This window comes from Dipteris shenzhenensis, chromosome 15, assembly GCF_047967505.1.
Source record: "Dipteris shenzhenensis isolate YYH24624 ecotype China chromosome 15, Dip_SZ_1.0, whole genome shotgun sequence".
In the NCBI taxonomy this organism is placed as follows: Eukaryota; Viridiplantae; Streptophyta; class Polypodiopsida; order Gleicheniales; family Dipteridaceae; genus Dipteris; species Dipteris shenzhenensis.
In genome coordinates, this window is record NC_141610.1 from 43,933,486 (window position 1) to 43,954,593 (window position 21,108).

General features: G+C 46.4%; 1 protein-coding gene across 1 annotated transcript in view; it reads right to left on the minus strand.

Moving 5' to 3' along the window:
- NS1 (Class II aminoacyl-tRNA and biotin synthetases superfamily protein) overlaps positions 1–21,108 on the minus strand; it is a 92,083-nt gene that overhangs the window by 53,979 nt on the left and 16,996 nt on the right. The window contains exons 2-6 of the mRNA XM_087385693.1: positions 20,495–20,563; positions 20,209–20,319; positions 19,639–19,746; positions 11,115–11,252; positions 10,692–10,772 (exon numbers count right to left, since the gene is read on the minus strand). Coding sequence (XP_087241819.1) covers positions 10,692–10,772; positions 11,115–11,252; positions 19,639–19,746; positions 20,209–20,319; positions 20,495–20,563 — 507 coding nt within the window. The remainder of the gene's footprint in view (positions 1–10,691; positions 10,773–11,114; positions 11,253–19,638; positions 19,747–20,208; positions 20,320–20,494; positions 20,564–21,108) is intronic.

The window sequence follows — 21,108 nt, forward strand, 5'->3', positions numbered from 1 at the left end:
CTCTCTCTCTCTCTCTCTCTCTCTCTCTCTCTCTCTAGCCGTCGAATCACAAGACCATCATGATTGGCCACGTTATGGCCAAGATCTATGCATCAGTTTTGGAAAGCTGTATAAATGACCATGCCGAGACAACAGGACTCAGAGCCAGAGGGCAGGCTGGATTTCGCAGGGATCATTCGACACTTGACCACATCCTCACACTCAGGGCACTGGTAGAGGAGGCGAAGTCACGAAGGCAACGGCTTTATTGTTGCTTCGTGGACTTCAGGAAGGCATTTGACACAGTTCCGCGATTCAGATTGTTTCAGAGGATTCACCAGATGGGCTTCAGTGGAGAGATACAGTGGGCTATCATGGCTTTGTATGAGAGGGTCACTGGTCGGGTTCGGACACGTGAGGGGCTCTCAGAGGAGGTATGCAGCACGATTGGGGTGAAGCAGGGTTGCCCGCTCTCTCCTACTCTCTTTGGATTATATATTGATGAGCTAGAGATGTTTATACAGATGACAAGCGGTGTGGGCTCTACTCTCTCAAGATCCTCCATTCCTATCCTCCTGTATGCGGACGATGTGGTTCTCATTTCCTCTACTGCTCAGGGCCTCCAGGCACATATTGAGGCAATCCACAGGTGTTTTGCCAGGACAGGGGGTTGACCGTAAACCTTGGCAAGACCAAGGTTATGGTTTTCAACACCTCTGATCGTATTTACAGCACGGATGAGTTTTGCTTCACTTATGACGGACAGCCCATTGAGCTTGTTAGAGAGCACACTTATTTACCATGACATATGCAGCACGAGATAGGATTAGTAAAGGGTATGCTTCGTTGGCTCATCTTGAGCGTCAGTGTTTTCAGTCCTACTTTCAGCATCCTGATACGAAATCCTTGCTTTTTGATACATTGGTGAGACCAGCTGCGATGTATGCAGCTCCTTTCTGGGCAGGAGACCTCGGCGCTGCAGATTGGAGACGAGTAGAGAGGTTACAGATCATCATGTTCTCTCGGCTCATTAGGGCCAAGGCTACAGTTCTGCACGAGATCATGCTAGCAGAGTTTGGAGCTACTCCCCTTGCATTGGATGCAGCGTTTCAGTCGGTCATGTATTTGCACAGGGTTAGGGAGTTTGGAGACTCAGCAGCAGGCAGAGCTCGGTTGCCATGGTTAGCACTTGCATCTTCTATGGAGTTGGCACGATCTGGGGCCCGATACTGCTGGTACTTCAGACTCACTAGGTGGCTCACATCTCTTGGACTAGACATGGATAGACTGCCTCCCTTCCGATACAGCATAGATGCCCCTCATCTCGAGTTGACTCGCCACGAGCTTAGCTAGGTCACAAGAGCAGACTTGCTGCAGCTTCATACGTATCGCACTTGGATTTATCCCACGCAGCTTCCGACGAAGATGGCCACATATCGTGACCACTTCCTTCGGATCTCAGAGGATGGATTTGTCATTCCACCAGGCTATACAGGTATCCACATGTCCCACTCACTGAGGATTGCCCTTGGCCAGCTTAGAGTCTCTTCGCATCAGCTCGAGATAGAGGCTGGTAGGATGCGACGCATGGAGGATGGACGGCGACCAGGCCGAGAGACCAAGATCTGCCCTTGTTGCACCATGGGAGAGGTGGAGTCAGAGGAGCACTTCATTTGCAGATGCCCGCTATATTATGAGCTCAGAGGTAGATTCCACTGTCTCTTTACGGATGGCTTTGGACCTCTCTCACGAGTGATGGACTACGAGGATCAGCATTGCCTAGCTCTTTATGTCAGGGAGGCCACTATGCTTCGACAAGACTACCTCACAGACCATCAGCACAGACCGGAGCGTGATAGAGCCCAGCCTAATAGAGCTCAGGCACACGCTATACCAGAGGACAGAGACCAGGAGGAGCACGAGGAGGTCAGAGCTCACACAAGACACATGCCTCCACCCTGTGGATGTACATATGAGATGGTTTGTAGACGCCGCAGGATCTTGTTACATAGGGGACGTACTCGCCGCTTCATCTCCAGACGATCCAGGATGATGGCAGCTTTTCGGAGGAGACTTACTCATGGAGATCTCGCCCCACCAGCCGCTCACCTCACCTTTGCTCAAATTTGTACTCTCATAGCAGGAGGCAGAGTCGATGGACAGGATTTCCAGTATTATTTTGGTTCTCAGACTCCGTGACACCTGGACTTGTATCTTTGCATTGGCATATTGTACTCACCCCCCCATTTTGCACCCAGGGGCGGTTTCCTTGCATCTAGTTTACTTTGTATTTAGGCTCAGATTTGACATTATGTACTTTCACTTGCATTGTATTGCATAGCACTTAGATGATATTTGACGATGCCTCTTCTTTGTGGCACGTTGATTTTGTGCTATCTTGTATGCAGAGTTCTTGATGTCCCATGGGCCCATTTTGGCCTTTAGTGGACAATAATACACTTTCTTTCTTTCTTTCTTTCTCTCTCTCGCCAGCCCTCCGCCCACCCCTGCCTAGCCTCGCCAGCCCTCCACCTAGCCCTGCCAACCCTCTGCCCACCCCCGCCTAGCCTCGCCAGTCCTCAACCTAGCTCCGCATCCCCTCAGCCTACCCCTGCCTAGCCCCGCCGCCTCTCAGCCTACCGTTGCCAGCCCTCCGCCCACTCCCACCTAGCCTCGCCAGCCCTCAACCTAGCCACGCCCTCAGCCTACCCCCGTCTAGCTCCGCCAGCCCTCTGAAAGGGAAGGTCAGAGCGAGAAGAACAACAGAGAGAAGGTGAGAGAGAGAGAGTGACACTCAAGATGCGGGTGTGAAGTGATGAGCCACACCACAAACTCATAGGTTTTATTAGGATTAGGTTTTCCCCCTATGACTGTCTTAAGACAGTCATAGGTGTCATATCTTTAATAAAGGGGTAGCAATGTGCCTTTACCCCAACAACCTCCCACCTAAAGGCCAATATGCCTAAAGGGGAGAAAAGAATAAAAATTACAGCAATATACAGTTACTGTATACAAGACCATAAAATAAGAGTGGTCTCATCCTAATCCCATGATGTGGCGGCAATGTGCAAACCGCTCTGTAGGCAAGCTCTTAGTGAGCAAATCTGCAGGATCATCATCAGTATGCACCTTCACAAGCTCAATTCGCTTGTCTTCCAGTACCTCTCTCATGAAATGATATTTCACATCTATGTGCTTGGTCTTCTGATGAAAGACCGGATTCTTTGCCAACATGATAGCACTCTGACTATCACAATGCAAAACTGGCATATCTCCTGTAATGCCCAAGTCTCCCACCAGCCGAGTAAGCCATATTGCTTCCTTGCAAGCCTCAGTGGCTGCAACATATTCAGCTTCAGTAGTTGACAGTGCAACGCATTTCTGCAACCGAGACACCCATGATATAGCACCTCCTGCAAATGTGAAAATATAACCGATAGTAGACTTCCGGTTATCTGCATTCCCTGCATAGTCTGAATCTGTAAAACCATGCACCAATGCATCCTGCCTACCATAGCATATGCACAAGTCTTTGGTACCCTTGAGATACCTCAAGACACCTTTCACTGCTTCCCAGTGCCGCTTGCCTGGATTTGCCATATACCTGCTGATGACTCCCATCGCAAAAGCAATATCCGGACGAGTGGCAACCATGGCATACATCAAAGAACCAACTGTAGATGCATACGGAACCTTGGCCATTGCAGCGCCTTATCATCATCTGATCTGGGGCTGTCCTTACTGCTGAGTTTTAAATGTGGAGGCAACGGGGTACTAATAGACTTCCCCCCTTCCATTTTAAACCTCTGCAGTACTTTGTCAATGTACTCCTTCTGTGACAGAAACAAAAGTCCCTTAGACCTGTCACGAGTAATCCGCATGCCAAGAATATGGTTGGCATCACCCAAGTCTTTCATGTCAAAAGACTTATGCAGTTGTTTCTTTAAAACACTAATCTCATGCTGAGATTTACTGGCAATCAGCATGTCATCCACATATAGAATGAGTAGCATCAAACTGCCATCCTTTGCCCGTTTGGTGTACAAGCAATGATCGGTCTCACACCTATGATACCCTTGAGACTGCATGAAGGCATCAGACTTCTTGTACCATTCTCTTGGTGCCTGCTTGAGTCCATACAAGCTCCTTTTGAGCTTACACACAAGCTGCTCTTTCCCTTTAACAGCATATCCCTCTGGCTGACTCATATAGATCTCATCATGGAGATCTCCGTGAAGAAAAGCAGTCTTCACATCCATCTGACATAAATCCATGTCCTCATGAGCAACAAGAGCTAACACTGCTCTCAAAGTAGTCATCTTGACTACAAGGGAAAAGATCTCATCAAAGTCAATGCCCTTCTCCTGCTTAAATCCCTTGGCAACCAATCTAGCCTTATACCTCGGTAAAGCATTTGATTCCACTTTGACTTTGTAAACCCATTTGCATGGCAAAACTTTTCTGCCTGCAGGTAGCTGCACCAAGTCCCATGTATCATTTTAAAGTAAGGAGTCCATTTCTGACTGCATGACTTTCTCCCACTTCCTTTTCTCTATTCTTCCCATAGCTTCCTTGAAGCTGGAAGGCTCACCACAATCTGTCAGCATGATAAAATCAGCCACATTGTTGGCTCCTGGAACAAACCTGTCAGGAGGCTGTTGTACACGGGTGCTCCTCCTAACAAAATGTTCCGGATTAGGCTGCTGTCCAGCCTGTTCGTCATGCATGACGGGTGGCTGTACCACCATATCTGGCTGTTCTACAGCCCCATCTGCTGGCATATCCAGTGGTGCATCATTGGCAAAATTATCTGGCTGATTTCCAGCCTGTATACCCTCTTGAACAGGGTTATCTGCAGCAGCCTACTACTGCATATAAAAGGGCATTCTTTGCTGTCCATCATCATCATAAATAACCCTCCTGTATTCCACAGGTTGCACGGGTTCCTTGTGTACACTATCCTCTTTAAAGATGATATCATTGCTGCGTATAATCTTCCGTTTAACGGGATCCCATAACCTGTACCCCATTTCACCTTCGTCACCATAACCCATGAAGATGCATCTGAGAGACTTTGGCTCCAGTTTGGTGCGCAGTTCTTTGCGTACATGAGCAAAGCACTCGCAGCCAAACACACGTAAGTGCTTATATGAGGGTGGCTTGCCAGACCACACTTCCTCTGGCACTTTCAACTCCAAAGCCTTGTTTGGCGACCTGTTAATAATGTGAACTGCTGTTTGCACGGCTTCTGCCCAAAAGCCATGGGGCAATGCAGCATAAGACAACATACATCGAACCTTCTCCTGAATAGTTCGATTCATCCGCTCACTTACACCATTTTGAGATGCATTATGAGGGGCTGTGAGTTCCTGTTTGATGCCCTTAGCTTCGCAAAACTGCACAAAAGCATGTGACACATACTCACCCCCATTATCGGATCTGAGGCATTTCAGCCTGCGACCTGTCCGATTCTCAACCTGAGCGACAAACTTCTTGAAAGCATCTAAGGCATCGCTCTTATGCTTCAAGAAATAGACCCACACTTTGCGTGTGGCATCATCAATAAAAGTAATAAAATACTTTGCACCCCCTAGTGATAACTGTGGCATCTCACACAAATCAGTGTGCACTAGATCAAGCGGTGCTCTATTCTGGGGAGTTCTCCTCTTATGAGGAGTCACAGAATGCTTGCCAAATATGCAATGATCACAAGTAGGCAAATCTGAAAAAGAAAGAGACGGCAGATAACCCAAACGTGATAGTTCTTGCATTCCTTTAACGGACATGTGTCCCAACCGGCTATGCCACATTGAAATCTTTGGCAGCTCGGTTATGGCAACAACATGATTACCTACACTGGAAACATAAAGAGGGTACAAGGTATCACTCTTATAACCCTCAGCCACTACAACCTGGCCATCAGTAATCACCCATTTGGAATCCCCAAATGTGGTGTGGTAACCACTGTCATCCAACAAGCCAGTGCTAATCAGATTTTTCTTGATTTGCGGCACATGGCGAATACCATCAAGCATAAATGACCGTCCATCAGGGAATACTATCTGTATACTGCCAATCCCTGCAATCTGACATGCATAGTTGTTCCCAAGGTGAACAACTCCATGAGTACCTGTGTAAGAAGTAAACCACTCCTTATGAGGAGTAACATGAAAAGAAGCACCTGAATCCAAGAGCCAGGTGTGCATGTCATGGCCATCAATAACCAATGTGTGTGCAATTACAGCAGAAGAACATAATACCTCATGTCTGTCACTGTCACTGTCCTCTGCTGCAACATTCACTGCATCCAAGTCATCTACCTTGGCCTTGCCTTTGCCTTTGCTTCCACTGTCTGCATCCTTTGCTTCAACCTTCTTGGCTTTCTGATCCCGTATAAACTTGAAGCACTTAGACTTCACATGTCCCTTCTTGCCACAATAAAAGCATTCAATATCCTTTTTAACACGGGACTGACTGCGGGATTTGGACTTACTAGCAGATCTCCCCTTCTGCTGAGTCCCAGATCTCCCCTTCTGCTGAGTCCTGCCTCTTTCCTGTACCTGCAAAGCATTTGAAGACTTGCTGCTCGCATTATTTTTCATGTTCATCTCTTCCATGAGGAGAGAGCTCTCTACATCAGCATATATAAGAGTGACATTCGAATTAGACAAGGTGGTCTTGAAAGTGTCCCAACTCTCAGGAAGGGTACACAACAAGAAAGTAGCCTTGAACTCCTCATCAAGGTTCAACCCCTGTGCAATCAGCTGTGTAAAGATGGCATTGAACTCACTCAAGTGTGAGGTCATAGCTGTACCTTCCTTCATGCGAAGATCAACCAGCTTCTTCAACCAATACACCTTACTGGCTGAACTCTTTTGGGCATACAACTCTGCTAGCCTCTGCCATACACCATAAGAGGTCTTTTCAGCCTGAACATTGTACACGAGAATCACTGAGAGTAAGCATGATAGCAGCCCTCGCGGACAGATCTAGCTCCTCCCACTCATCATCTCACATCCCAGATGGCTTGACACCCTTCACCCTTATGGGCTTAGAAATCTTCTTAAGCAGAAGTACATTCAAACACTGTTCTGCCCATAATGCATAATTGTGTGCCCCTTCCAACTTCTTTATGTTCAGAATTGATGATTCACTTCCCCCTGATGCCATATCAGATAAGGAAAGTACCTGACTCCCTGTAAGTCAAAAAAGACTGAATAAAATTCTGATTTCTCAGAAAAACCTGCTCTATCAAGAGCCAGGAGCACTCACAATAGTGCTGTTTTTACTGTCAAAAAATCTGCAGCAAAACAAAAAAAATTTCCCTCCAGTTACTGTACCTTCTGACACACTGTACCGTGCTCAAATAGGCATAAAACAGTAATTTCAGAATGCTGCAGCTGTTCCACAAGTGCTTTAACAGTGCATCATCAGCTGACACACAAAACACTGCTGTCCTGATCACTTCTCCCACCTCAGATGAGGTATTGCACTGATTTTATATGCATAGACCACTTGTCATACACTGTTTTGTTCACTGAAAAAAAAAACTCCAGACTCTTCAGCCTGTCACAAACCTGCAACAGAAAATAGGACAAATCCCAAGCAATCATCCTTCTACCAAGGGGATAAAAGGCATCTGAAGGTCTCTGACAGTAACCCAAGTGCTCTCAATCAAAATCTGGGCAAAAGCCCCTTGATTTGACACCTGTACCAAGTGAAGAACACCTCAACACTGAGGTAGCATACAAAATGTAGCGCTCTCCTGGCACTTTCACCTGACAATGCAATGCATAAACAGCCCTGTGTACACAATAACAACACAGATCCCAACGTACAGACACTGAAGAGAAAATCTTTTGAGCACTGTCAACGATGGACAGTTAGGGACCGAGTAAACTCGATGCGCCCTGGCCAAGCGTGGCTCAACTGAGATTTTCAAAAGGTGTCGTACACAAAATGTGACCTGCAAGAAATGTCACTGAGTACACTGCGGAAACAAGACTAATGTGGGCTCCCTGGCTCCACACTGCCTCAAGGCATACACTGCATAAGCTTCCAGGCAAAAGCCCTTTGAAAATGTCACCCAAAAGCTGAGATTTGCACTCAGCAAAGGCATAAAAGTCCTCTGCAAAATCAAGGCATTACCTTCCCAAAACAAGATAACTGTGCAATCAACCACACACTGCGGTACTGGTCACCTCAAGCACGAGGGAGGCGAAGGTACTTGCTGTACTTTCAAAAAACACAATTTTGAGAACTGAAAAATGATCCTGAATGAAGAGCAGAGTGCTCTCTCTCCTTCTCTTTTTCTCCCAAAAAAAAACTGATGTACCTGCTGTACTTTTGTACCTCTGTACTCGCAGCACTGTAGTACTTGCTGTACCTGTGTACTTGTGCAGGGTACCAAAAAAAATTTTTCGAAAAAACAAGCCTTCCTTGACGCAGATCCCTGACGCTGCTCCCAATCGAAAGAAAACACCTCACTGTCGCAGTCTGTACGGCGGTCCGTACAGTACGCTCGACAGTACGGTGTCCGTACGGCTATACGGACGACCGTACGTCCGTACACGACTGTACGGCGAATGGGCTTGAAGCCCAGCTGATGCCCGCGCGCTGCCTGCGCCCACGCGTGCAATGCCTACGCCCACACGCTACCTGCGCCCACGCCCTACCTGCGCGCGCTACCCGCGCTGCTGCCTCGTCGCCCCGCGTAGCTGTCCCACGCTGCAGCCCTAGCTGCTTGCTCTATGTCAAGGGCACAAGTCCCGAGGGAGGTAGAGGGTATGGTAGGCAGGGGTAGAGGGGGAAGAGAGGCTGGCTCTGATACCAGTTGAAAGGGAAGGTCAGAGGGAGAAGAACAACAGAGAGAAGGTGAGAGAGAGAGAGTGACACTCAAGATGCGGGTGTGAAGTGATGAGCCACACCACAAACTCATAGGTTTTATTAGGATTAGGTTTTCCCCCTATGACTGTCTTAAGACAGTCATATGTGTCATATCTTTAATAAAGGGGTGGCAATGTGCCTTTACCCCAACACCCTCCGCCTAGCCACACCAGCCCTCCATCTATCCCCGCCTAGCCTCACCAACTAGGAACCCCTAGTTGGGCTGAAACCCCAGCTCAACTAGGGGGTTAGCTCAGCCAAGGGGTAACAGGAGATATGGCCAGCAAAGAATGGCCTAGCCTACCCTCCTCTTCAAAATCACCCTCTACTCCAGCAACCTCCAATAGCAAAGCCTGATGCGCCACAGTTGCAGCCAGGACGCCTTCCCCGTATGCACATATCTATGATCGAGGTGGTCTTTTTGACCAACCCATTATAGGGTATCATGAACATATTTGCTTCCTACAAGATCAAGTGAGAGAGCTGAAGATGCAACTGGCGGATGCCATAACTAGAATTCAAGTTTTGGAAGGACCTGGTAACAAGGAAGTCATAAGCATCAAGAAACAGTATCTTGGGCTACTGTGCCTCCAACTCTAGGGCCCAACAACCTGTGAAAGACGCTCAAGAAAACCCCCAGGATCTGCCAAGGGGGCTGCTGCTCCAGACGGCTAACTTGCTGCGGATCATCATTGGCTGGAAGCAAACACACAAATATGCGAAGAGAAACAAGTGAAATTTATCACACTCATAAAATAGCAGGGACAAAATGCTACACGAGGATGTGTGGAAGACACATCGGGAAAGCAAAATTTGGAAGCTTCCATGAACACCTGCACAGCAGGGGACCACCCAAAGGTATTTCTGATGTCATCACCCACCTCCATAAGATTTGTCTAGTGCTGGTTGAGAAGGTTGACAGCTTGGAAGCCAACAATGTGGCACTGCTTAATGAGAAAGCACACGTAGAAAAAGTATTGGCTGAGATAAAGAAACAAGGTGGACGGGTGCAAGAGGAATGGTGGAAGGAGAAAAGCAAGAGGGATGAATGGGAGAAAGAGAGGGCAGCATGGGTATCAGAAAAGATCAGCCTTAAAGATAAGATGCAAGCCATACTGAGGTACAACAACTAAGAGATACGCACTTGAAGGGCATGCAAGTCAATGGAAGAACTGAAATATGAGAATGAAAACTCAGAAAATTCATTCTACAGGCAATTAGAAAGATTTACGGCCAAAGCATTGGGCTTGCCAAAATCATATTCATTTTGGGTAAACTATTCAAGTGGGATGCAGTATGGCCATAGTTTCCCATAATACGTGTATAGCACCGATATGGGTACCATTTAGTGTGACAATCTTCTTTTCATGGATGCTTGAAGACAAGAATCATTATTTGTATGATTTGATATATTCTAGTCTTACAAAGGTATATATATATATATATATTTAATAGAAAAGGACACTACAGCAGATAGCTGCACTTGAACAGACACCTATCATCTTTTCAATAAAGAATATATTTTAGCCTTTAGGAGGCTTGAATAAAAGGACCGTGAGAGATTGAAGCCATGGCAACTTGGCTATGTCAAATCTCCTGCATTCAAATGGAGCCTTTGCATTTTTTTTAAAATTTGTGTTTGTGTATACTGTTTAGACTATAACAATTAGGTGGTGCTTGTAAATTCACATTTCCAGAGTAATGCTCATAGAGATTCTCTAAGCATGATACAGTGAATGCAAATGGTATCGCACCTATATTGCACTAAGGCTTGCTTCTATCTTAGACACAGATTGAAAAAAGGCCCCAGATTATCCTGCATTTACCTGTGACCAATCGAGCAGTCCGTCTTTTGTACTTGGAATCTTACTAACTGGGGTAGTTGAATCTTTCTGAGATCCAGGAACCTGCAAAATCATTTCTTCCAGAAAATCGTTTCCATGCTCATACACATAGAGGGCAGCAGTGGCTCAAGGAATCTATTCAAGAAAATCACCCAGCCGAATAGCAATAGCATAAAAGGAGTCTATGCATTCAAGAAATCAGTGCTGGAAGGGTTTAAAGTTTCGTGCAGCTTCCAAATCACTTTATTCAGAGGAACGTAACACTGCCTGCCTCTGCATTTAATCAGCAAACAGAAAAGACGCAATGACCTATATTCTAGAGGCTAATCCTTGAATGCGTAAACATAAAATGCTGCTTCAGTTCATCCCAATGAATGAGCTAAGCCAAAAAAAAAAACAGCTCACCAGAGTTGTCACACAGAACTGCTCTCCTGCCCCTTCACAGTCAGAAGCTGTAATAATAGGGCTAGCCACCCAGATGAAGCCCCGTTCTTGGAAGAACTGATGAGTAGCAAAAGCCAACGCATTCCGAACCCTGGAAACCTGCATCCAAAGGGACGAGAGACTACTGTATCTTATCTTTCAGGTCCTTTTCCACACACTCAATTCTCATTACCTACATCCCTAACCTCACATATACATCCATAATATCTATATACCTAGATATATCCAAGGACATTTATCCATGTTAAGAAACATGCTTAAGTTTTATCAATCACCCTTCTTGAAAGCAATTATATTTCTCTCCTTAACAAGTAATAAAATGCTAAAAGTACAGGGAAAAGAAATCCAACAAGCATTAGAGGAAAGGAGAGCTTCAGTGTGCAATCATTTTGAGCATCCTATTAATGCAAACAATGGTTACATATGATGATACTACCTTATCAGATTTCCTATACATTTCAATGACAAAGGTTCTAACATCTGAGGGCATAGCTTCAACAAGATGCATTTCAAACTTTGGTATCTCAGAAGAGTATAAGGAACCTTCTCTATCCACCATGAACAAGAAAAGTTTGGCCATCGACTCAAAAAGAAGAGTATCAAACCTTGTTAATATCCTCTTGTTAAAACGCAATGCTTTGCTATTGCCACAGAAGTCCATCATAAACTCTATCCACGAGCCATGTTTGGAGGGGGGAAACGAAGAAGAGATGTGGGGTTTATACTCACACAGTGGCAGTTAACCAGTAGGGGCAGCAACAGAGCAAGCAGCAATGTGTGTAAACAGAAATTGCAAGCAGTGCAAGGCACACATGCAACACAAGATGGATAATGAAGCAGCAAATTAAATCAAAGCAGCAATAGCCAGGAACTGACTATGCCACCCATTTGAAACTACAAGTGAAGCATATCTGTACCGAATTGTAGATCGAAGCAGTTTGTTAGCCAATGATGGAGGTTGCAAAGAAGTTCCAAATGAGCTTGCCTTGCTAAGGACCTGATTCAAGCAATGTCCCTTAGCAAGAAAACATTTGTCAATGTGAATAAGAAAGTAGCAATCTACTTTAAAATGTTTTGGAAACCAAAAAAATATGGTAAAACTATGGGTAGTCATGGCTTTGTATGAGAGGAGCAGTGCTGGAGGAGATGGGCAGTACCATTGGGGTAAAGGAGGTTTTTAGCACCCACCCTTTTCGGCCTTTACATTGATGAGCTGGCCTCTTTTGTGGACACACTAGGATGTCGAGGATTCAGCTCTCACACTGTATATCTATCCTACTATGCTCAGCTGATCTCAGAGACCTTAGAGGAATACAAATGCATTTGGCAGCTTTGCAGTGTAGAGGACCCGGTTGACATGGCCAAATCTTATGCATACTTGGGCTGCATTCTTCAGAATTTTTGAACCATTTCCCATCATTAAGAAGATTAACGACGTCTCTATGAAGCTACAGCTACCAAAAGTTAGACAATGCATAATGTCTTTCACGTGGCATGGTTGAAGCCATATATTGGGCCAGCACTTAGTGATATCTCTGAAGAGCAGCAGTCCGAGGTGATCAACGAGGCAGAAGTCATTGGGCCGGAGCAGATTCTCCTCCACAAATGGAAGCATGGGTCAGGACACTGGATCCGCGAATTCTACACGAAGTTTTGAGATCGAGGAACCCATGAAGCCGTTGTTAGAAATCGACCAACAGAGGGTACGCACAATAGAAGAATGATAGAATAGCCAAGAGCTCACACAGTGTGTGTGGTGAGTGGAATCACAAACTTCTTAACTTATGTGCTTCAAATAGATGTGCAGACTAGTAAATAGACAATGATCCAGCCACATATAGAAACCACCAAAAGAATAAATTGCTGTCCAAAGCTATGGACACAATACACAAGAGAGAGATCCAAAGTCCCACCAAAGCGTGTTCATTTGATCTTACCACAAGGTACTTCTACTATCTGCCGGATATCTCTAGATCACTGAACCCACATGCTCCACCTCAAGCGTATGTAGAGTCTCCATCCAAAGACCTCAGCTCCTTGCTGCCCTAGAAGACAGCCAAGGCTCCAGCCCTCTGTGAGCTCAGTCTGCAGCAACTCTTGGACTTCTCTGCCTCTTGGATGTAGGCCTGAGGGAGTGTGCACTGCTGTGCCTGCTGCTCCCAAGTCTGCTGGCTGCTGGATGAAGTTATGCCCTTCAATGGGCTCCTTATATAGGCCTCTAGGGCCCTCATAACAGCCGACTGGCCTGCCTCATTATGGCCGACTCAGCCTCCAAAAACCCGCCCCCACCAGCCCTATATTTTGGGCTGTGGGCAGCTCCTCTTGGGCTGTGTGCCCTCTTCATTTAAGTGGGGGCCCAGCCCCCTTGTTTTGTGTGCCAGCTGAGTGGCTGGCCCCCTCCACTCCCCCCTATGTATGGGGCTCTGGGCTGGGCCATATGGCCGACCAGCCAGCTCCATGGCCCTTTACAAGAGCAGGTGCTGCCCTTTTGCAGCCCCTCCCTTTGCTGCTACCAGGCCCTCCTGCAGGCCCCTAACCTGCCCGTAGGCCGCCTCATTCCAGGCGCTTCTGGCCCTTTCCTGCTGCTCCAGATCTGCCTTCTTCCAAACCAATTCCATGCCTTGTGCTTGGCACCATCCGTTCTCTTGTGAGGTGCTGCCCATGTGGCAGCCCCCTCTCTCTCTCTTCTTTGGACATCTTCTGCCCTAGGTCTCCCTCCCCCTCGCTCTCCTCATTTGGGGGCTTATAGATGGGGAGGTGACCTTTCCAACAGTGGTATGGCTAGATGAAAGTTTCTTCCAGGAGTTCCCGCAGATATTAGCGCACTACTTGGAGGCCATGCACCTACCGCCAAGTTAAAGAGGAGGGAATGTCACATGCACCCCTGCACTTGGGTGAAACGTGACAACTGGCTTCATCGACAAAGTGCAAATAGTTCCTCTGACAGGATATTTTGTCGTATGCCGTGACCCCATTGTCAGCCCTTGTCCAGGGACAGTCAGCAGGCATGAGCTACATAGGTCAATCTCTCAGCCTTAGGTCAAGTCAGAAAGTCAGTCCTCATTCACTAGTACCCACTGGAGAACAGTAGGTTACTGTTTCCGTCTTAGGGTTCTAGGTAGGTCTCGGTCTCAGCCTAGGATAGGAGCCCAGAAGGGCCCCCTTAGGGCTGAGACAATGAGCTCCCATCAAGGGAGAATGGGCTGGGGGAAGGGCTGCCATGTGCACCTCCCTAGGCAGCCTAGGGGTAGGGAAGTGAGCCCAACCAGTCGACTGGCTGGTCGGCCTGTTTCAGGCTGGTTTGCTCACTCCCTACCAGCCCTACAGCCCCCTATATAAAAGGGGGCGGCTCGGAGTTGAGGTTTAGGGTTACTGTTTCAGCATTTCTTTTTACAGTTTTCTCAGCTCTCAATTCACATTTCAGCTCTCTCTTAGCTTCCATTACTCTCAGATTTCCGTCTCCCCTTCATCTCTCACACTCACGCAGCTCCGCTGCATGCCTTAGGACAGCACAAGCCTCTTCAATAGCCTTGCACAGTGGTCCACATTTTCCGTGTGGGTAGGGTGGTCTTGGTCGAGATTTGGGATGCTTCTCAAGCATTTGTGGGTCCGCTCTCCGTATCGAAGGGTCATCCTCAGAGTTGTCTCTCGAGCTCTCTGAAGGAGTGTCAGTTGTATCTTTTGCAGTTCTCCAAGATCTAAAGAAAATTCTTCCCCATTTGGGGAGGGGGGCCCTCAGTGGGCACAGCGACCATATCTACATTCTCTCTCTAACCCTACTCTCTCTCTACCTCTTATGGTGCATATGCATACGCCTCGCACAAAGGTTTAAAGAAGGTCTTGCTGTGCATTACACAATCATTCACCGTTGCATGTTTACACACAGCATCGTATGCGCGTGAGGTCACTACAAATGGTCATAGCCCATATGAGATGATCTAGGATTGACAACATGGAGTTTTCCAGGCAAGGAGAGGTACTCCTCCTTGGTGACTTCAATGTGCACACGAGGAATAGACACATGGAGCTGTTTGATCTTGCGACGGACCCCCTCCAAGTGCCAAAGGTAGACCCAAACAAGTACAGGACTCCATAATCCCTCCCCCCTCTTGGCGCCGACCATTCATACCTGCCATTTAGTATATTCTCCATTTCAAACATAGTACGTGATCGACAAACCCCTACCCAAGTCCAGATACATTTCGACCATGCCCTTTATGCAATCTACACGAGCCACCTATCCCGCGGGCTAGCGACTCCCTTGAGAGACGATGTAGACCTCACTCTTGCCTCAGACACACTAGTATCGGTGATCCATGATGCCACCACCAAATCATTCTCTACAACCATATCTACAGTTGGCCCCTCAACTGGGAAGATGCCACAAAACCCTTAGTTTGACGATGATTGTCCGGAGATGAGATACGACCTCATATGGGAGCAACTTTTCGGACGCTTGACGAGGTCTAAGGCACAACGGATTTCAAGACATCTGACGCGGCATAAGAGGCGGGCTTTCCTCACATAGGATGGATGAGGTGATCTGATCTTTTTGTGGAGCTGACCCCACCTTTGCATGGGGGCTCTAATCTCAGGGGAAGCCACCTATACCCACAGATCCAGAGGTGTGGCAGACCTATGCGACATCCCTCTTTGATGTCCCAGTTCAAACACAACACGATATGTTTGCTCTTCCCCGGCCCACCACCTACATTCTATTCACTCCACAGAATGTGAGAGCTACATTACACCGGCTACACAACTGGAGACCCTAGGACCATGAGGCACTATGGACTGAGCACTTCGCACACAGAAAGGAGGTCTTGGCCCCAATCCTAGCACACATGTTCAACCACGTGGTATGTTATGCTTTCCCTCCTGCTTGGAATACCACCACCATTGTGCCGATACACAAAGCAGGAGATCCCATGGATACTGGGAACTAGCGCACTCTCACGATTGGTCACACATAGGCCAAGATTTACAGGTCGGTACTAGAGAGAGAGATCAGGTCTTACACACTGATGCACGGGCAGCAAGCACTGGAGCAGGCTGGTTTTAGGAGACAACATTCCACTCTGGATCATATCTTCACTCTGCGGGAAGTCATTGAGGAGGCATGATCGCGATGCAAAAAGTCTGCTTTGTAGACTTTCGAAAGGCCTTTGACACCGTCTCACAATCTCGCATGATCAACAATTACAAGAGATGCAAATTCCACATCTATATGAGTCAGTCAAAGGGAGAATACGTGCCCCTGTAGACCTATCAGGCTGGGTCGAAAGTATGATAGGGGTGAAGCAGGGATGCCCCCTCTCACCAACACTATGTATTGATGAGATCACGACATTCATTGGCCGCTTGGGAGGTGAAGGATCACGCCTGGCCGATTTGATGATACGAATACTATTGTATGCAGATGACATAGTCCTCCTATCCTCCTCAGAAGTAAGATTACAGAGACACCTAGATGCCTTAAGAGGGGTTCTGCAGAGAGTGAGATTTGACAAATAACCTTGGCAAGACCAAGGTTATAATTTTTAACACCTCATGGCCAACACTTCATCAACATAGCTTAACCTATCAAGGAGAGCCAGTGGAGATCGTACAGTCTTACACTTACCTAGGGGCAGTCTTTGCAAGGCCACTCTTCACGATGACCTATCCAGCCAGGGCACGTCTTACACGAGGGCAGGGGGCTCTAGCTCCACTGGAGCAGCAGTGCTTTCAAGCACATTTTCAAGACACCCCGACAAAGGGATGGCCATTTGACACACTCGTGAGGCCAAAAGCCATGTATGCAACACCCTTCTGGGGGTGTGACCTGACAGCAACTGAGTGGCAACACTTTGAGAGATTGCAGGTGACTATGGGATCCAGGATGATTCGGAGCAAGCCTTCCGTCCCCCACCAGATTATATAGGGAGAGTTTGCTTTGACACCACTTGAGATCGATGCCATCTTCCAAACGGTTACTTATCTCCACAGGATATGGGCCCTACCTAGAGGGAGGCTACCAAGGGTGGCATTGGGGTCATCTATACGACTAGCTGAGAGTGGAGCTCGCATAGCCAAGTATGCACCCATTTCCAGATGGTTTGACAGACATGGCATTCAAATGGATCATCTCCCCCCCTTCCAGTACAGCTTGGATGCTCCTGATCCCCTAGTTATGTGGGATGAGATCAACCGTATCATACAGTAGACCTACTCCAGCTTTATACGTCACGGACTTGGGGAGGGGACCAGGAGTTCCCCACCAAGACCCGAAAATACTGTGACCATTTTCTAAGAGTGTCGGAGGATGAAGTGATCATCAAACCCTAGTATCTAGAGGACAAGCGAGATTCACATGCCCTTAGGATTGCCATTGGACAGATGTGGGTCTCATCCCATCAGCAAAGGATTGAGACAGGGAGAGCCACAAGAACACCTAGGGAGCCGCAGATCTACAAATTGTGCACTCTAGGAGAGATAGAGACGAAAAAGCATTTCTTATGTACCTATCCGGTTTACTATGACATCCGAGGATGTTATCACTGCCTCTTCCGGGAGGGCCATGGCTTTGGGCCTCTCTTCCGATTGGCACTTCCAGGACCAGGTTTTTGTTGGCCTCTATCTGATAGAGATGAGACTCCATAGAGAGATTCTTCTGTGTCAAATCACAGTGCAAGAGAGGGCTACTCAGCGGGAGACATGGTGGATCGAGCCCAACGACACGTCACAGATTGCTACACATTCGAGTCTGCTCCTGGGCATGTCGGGGTACAAGAGGAGGAGATTAACGACATGAGGGCAATATGGATCAGTGAGACGAGACGACGACGAGGAGGGATGCAGCCAGAGACACAGAAGCCACACACGATGCAGCGACGGGATGGAGGTCCAGCCCATCAAAGCTCTAATCGGTGGAGACCGTCCGACCAAAGGTGTCACTATCGATATAGCGCACCGGATATAGAGATCTCGGAGACCACCCACCCTCCACCACAGCATGAGACGACTAGATAGACACAAATACGAGACATTTTCGCAACTCAAAGGAGAGCCACCATGGCACCTCGCTATGTCTTCTAACTCCTACTTTGAAATTGAGTCTAGCTGTTAGTCCCTAGTTTTGGACTTTGAGTTTGCATTCTGTATTTCTCATTTTAGTCTAGTAAATTACTCAGCAAAGGGCCCTTTGCCTCAGCCCATAGCGGCTTGTATGAGCACATGTCACTTTGATACCATACTTTGTCTCATAGGCCTGCAAGGCCTCCCGAAAGCATTTATACATTCTCTCTCTCTCTCTCTCTCTCTCTCTCTCTCTCTCTCTCACACACACAACTACAAATGCAGTGCATGTGTGAAGAAAAAGTGCTAAAAGGGATGAAAGATCGGCTCTTTATAGTTTTCCAAAGCAAATGTAGAAAGTTGTAGTGATGGGATTGGGTGCTGATGAGAAGGGAGTTATATAGCAACCTAGTGCAAGCAATTTGTCTCCATGGACGTGCAGCATGGGGTCTAAACAAAGGAAGGAGGCATTGCAAAGAAGAGTTCTCATAAAAGAGCTAGGTGTCAATGTGCAAATCCCATACCCCAATTTACAGACTGAAGCATACATGCTACCTTTGGGAGGGGAAGCACTATGCCAATACATTGAATGCATTCAAAAGGTAGCTGAACTAATCCCAAGTAGACTCCCATCCAAGCAAGCACACATACAAGAGAGTGTACAAGGCAGGACCCAATTGCATAAAGCTTCGGGATCGATGCATTTGGACGTTCTTGATAGTGGCATTTTCATTAGAGATCCTATAATGCAAGAATTCTTAGAATATGGCTCTCTACAAGATAGAGAGATCAGCCCCATGTTGATATATGGGATACAAGATTATCTCAATGAGAATATGTCACGACTCATGATTCAATCGATGCCTCACATGCAAGATGAGGACCACCTCAATTGACTTTGAAGTAGAAGCAGGCAAGAACAACCAAAGAGCAGAAAAGGTGTCCAATAGGTGATAGAGGATCAAGCTCAAACACTTCTCCAATGACGATCCTATAAACACATCAGGAAATACAGAAACTGCAGCAAATCTCACAGGAGTATGTGCAAGTCTAGGACAAACAAAAGCAAGTCAAGTACGTTTGAGATCACAAATGGCTCCATATGAGTTCTTGGATGCTTTTCTAGGTAAATCCTATTCAGGTAATAAGGGAAACCCCCAATCCACAATCGAAAACACATCTGAAAGAAGGGTCCAACATATCAAGGAAGCAAGTCATCTCCTAAAGAACAAAAATAGCTCAGCCCAAATTTGGACCACAACTTCACAATATGGCTTGGAAATTCATAGACAAAACCAATCCACTCCAGCCTCCCCCATGCACCAATAACCAAAGCTTTGTGATGTGAAACATTGAAATAAATTTAAGAGTTTCCTCAATGCAGAATCCAAAAAAGCATTGTAGACCAGGTTCCGGGAAAAAGACTTACGGCACCAAAAGTGTTTGTTCGAGGCCGCATGTGAGCCACCGTTCGCAAAAACTCTCGGCTGAGTTTCTTTTTCTGGACTGGAAATGTGGCTGCATCACTGCCTCCAATCTTTTAAAAAGGAAACCCAAGTTATGTTAATTCTGCCAAGAAGATCACCATTGACTGCCTAAAATCAGAAGACAGTTGTCACTTGAAAACCAGAGAGGTACCAGCTGCTTTGAGAGATTACATTCATCCCATTACAAAAAAAACACTTTATGCGCAGGAAGACAAGACTGAAACTGAACTAGCACAAGTTTAAAACAAATTTAAACAAAAGACCTACGAGCAGCATCTGGAAAGGCAACCAAGCTGCAGGTTTTTGTATGTGTTCATATAATTAAAGCTTAAACCAGAGGGAAATTATAAAAATAACCAGCTTTTTCTTTCTCATTAACTTTAAAACACATCCTGCACATGTTCAGATGCATGTCACATACACAAAATAATTGAGATTCATGAATTCAAATAAGCACAGAATAAGCAAGAAATTTCGAAAAAGGGCCATTGGAACTGGAAACTTTCAATTACCAGATGTAACTTTGTAGCCTTTAACTCAATTTTTTGCTTTGAGCCAAGGCTTTCAACCAAGGAACCCTCCACAGCAACAGAAGCACCTGTGGTGGCCAATCCAGACTCTATCTGCCAAAAAACAGCAGAACTTTCCCTATATTATTGCTTAATCGGAAATTATACCGCTTTCTTGGAAATGCTCAGCAAAGTGCACTTTGAACTTATGACCTCATACATATGAAACTTTACAGACTACAGAATAGCAAGACCTTCATTATAATAATTGGTAGGTTTAGTAAATTACAGTGTCATAACCTTCCACATCTGAGCTCACAACACACTGCAGGTTTGAAAGACATGAACCATCATTGACCTGTATGGCCGAGTGTAAAAGAAAGAAATAAGTTAGCATTGGACAATGAATAAAATTGTGTTATGATCTAGAAAACGTTTCAAACTTGTAGGATGACCAACCTACTTCCGCACCAGGCAATACAAACAAGAATGCACATTTGTTGATTGTCTCACCATGAAATAGCAGGCGCAACAAAAATTACGTTCTTTTGATTTTTTACATAAATTTCTTGAAGAAGGCATATATCAATACAAGAAACCATGCCCTTATAACTTGGGATGTAGATCTACATCATTGAGAAGTGACCGATAAATGAAAACCAAGACAAAACAGTCATCAAAGCGGGGCCCTTACCAAAGTCCGTTAGGACACACTTCTCCTTGTGAACACATGGAGGGCACATGTATCACCATAGCGCAATCTCTCCATAGTTTAAGAGAAGGGGAACCAAATTTTCCAAAGGTTTCGATCTACTGGGTGGGAAGCACAAATTTGGAGAAAAGGGAACCAAATCTTTAATTCAGATCAATAAGTGACTTGGATCAACAGGTGGGAAGTACAAA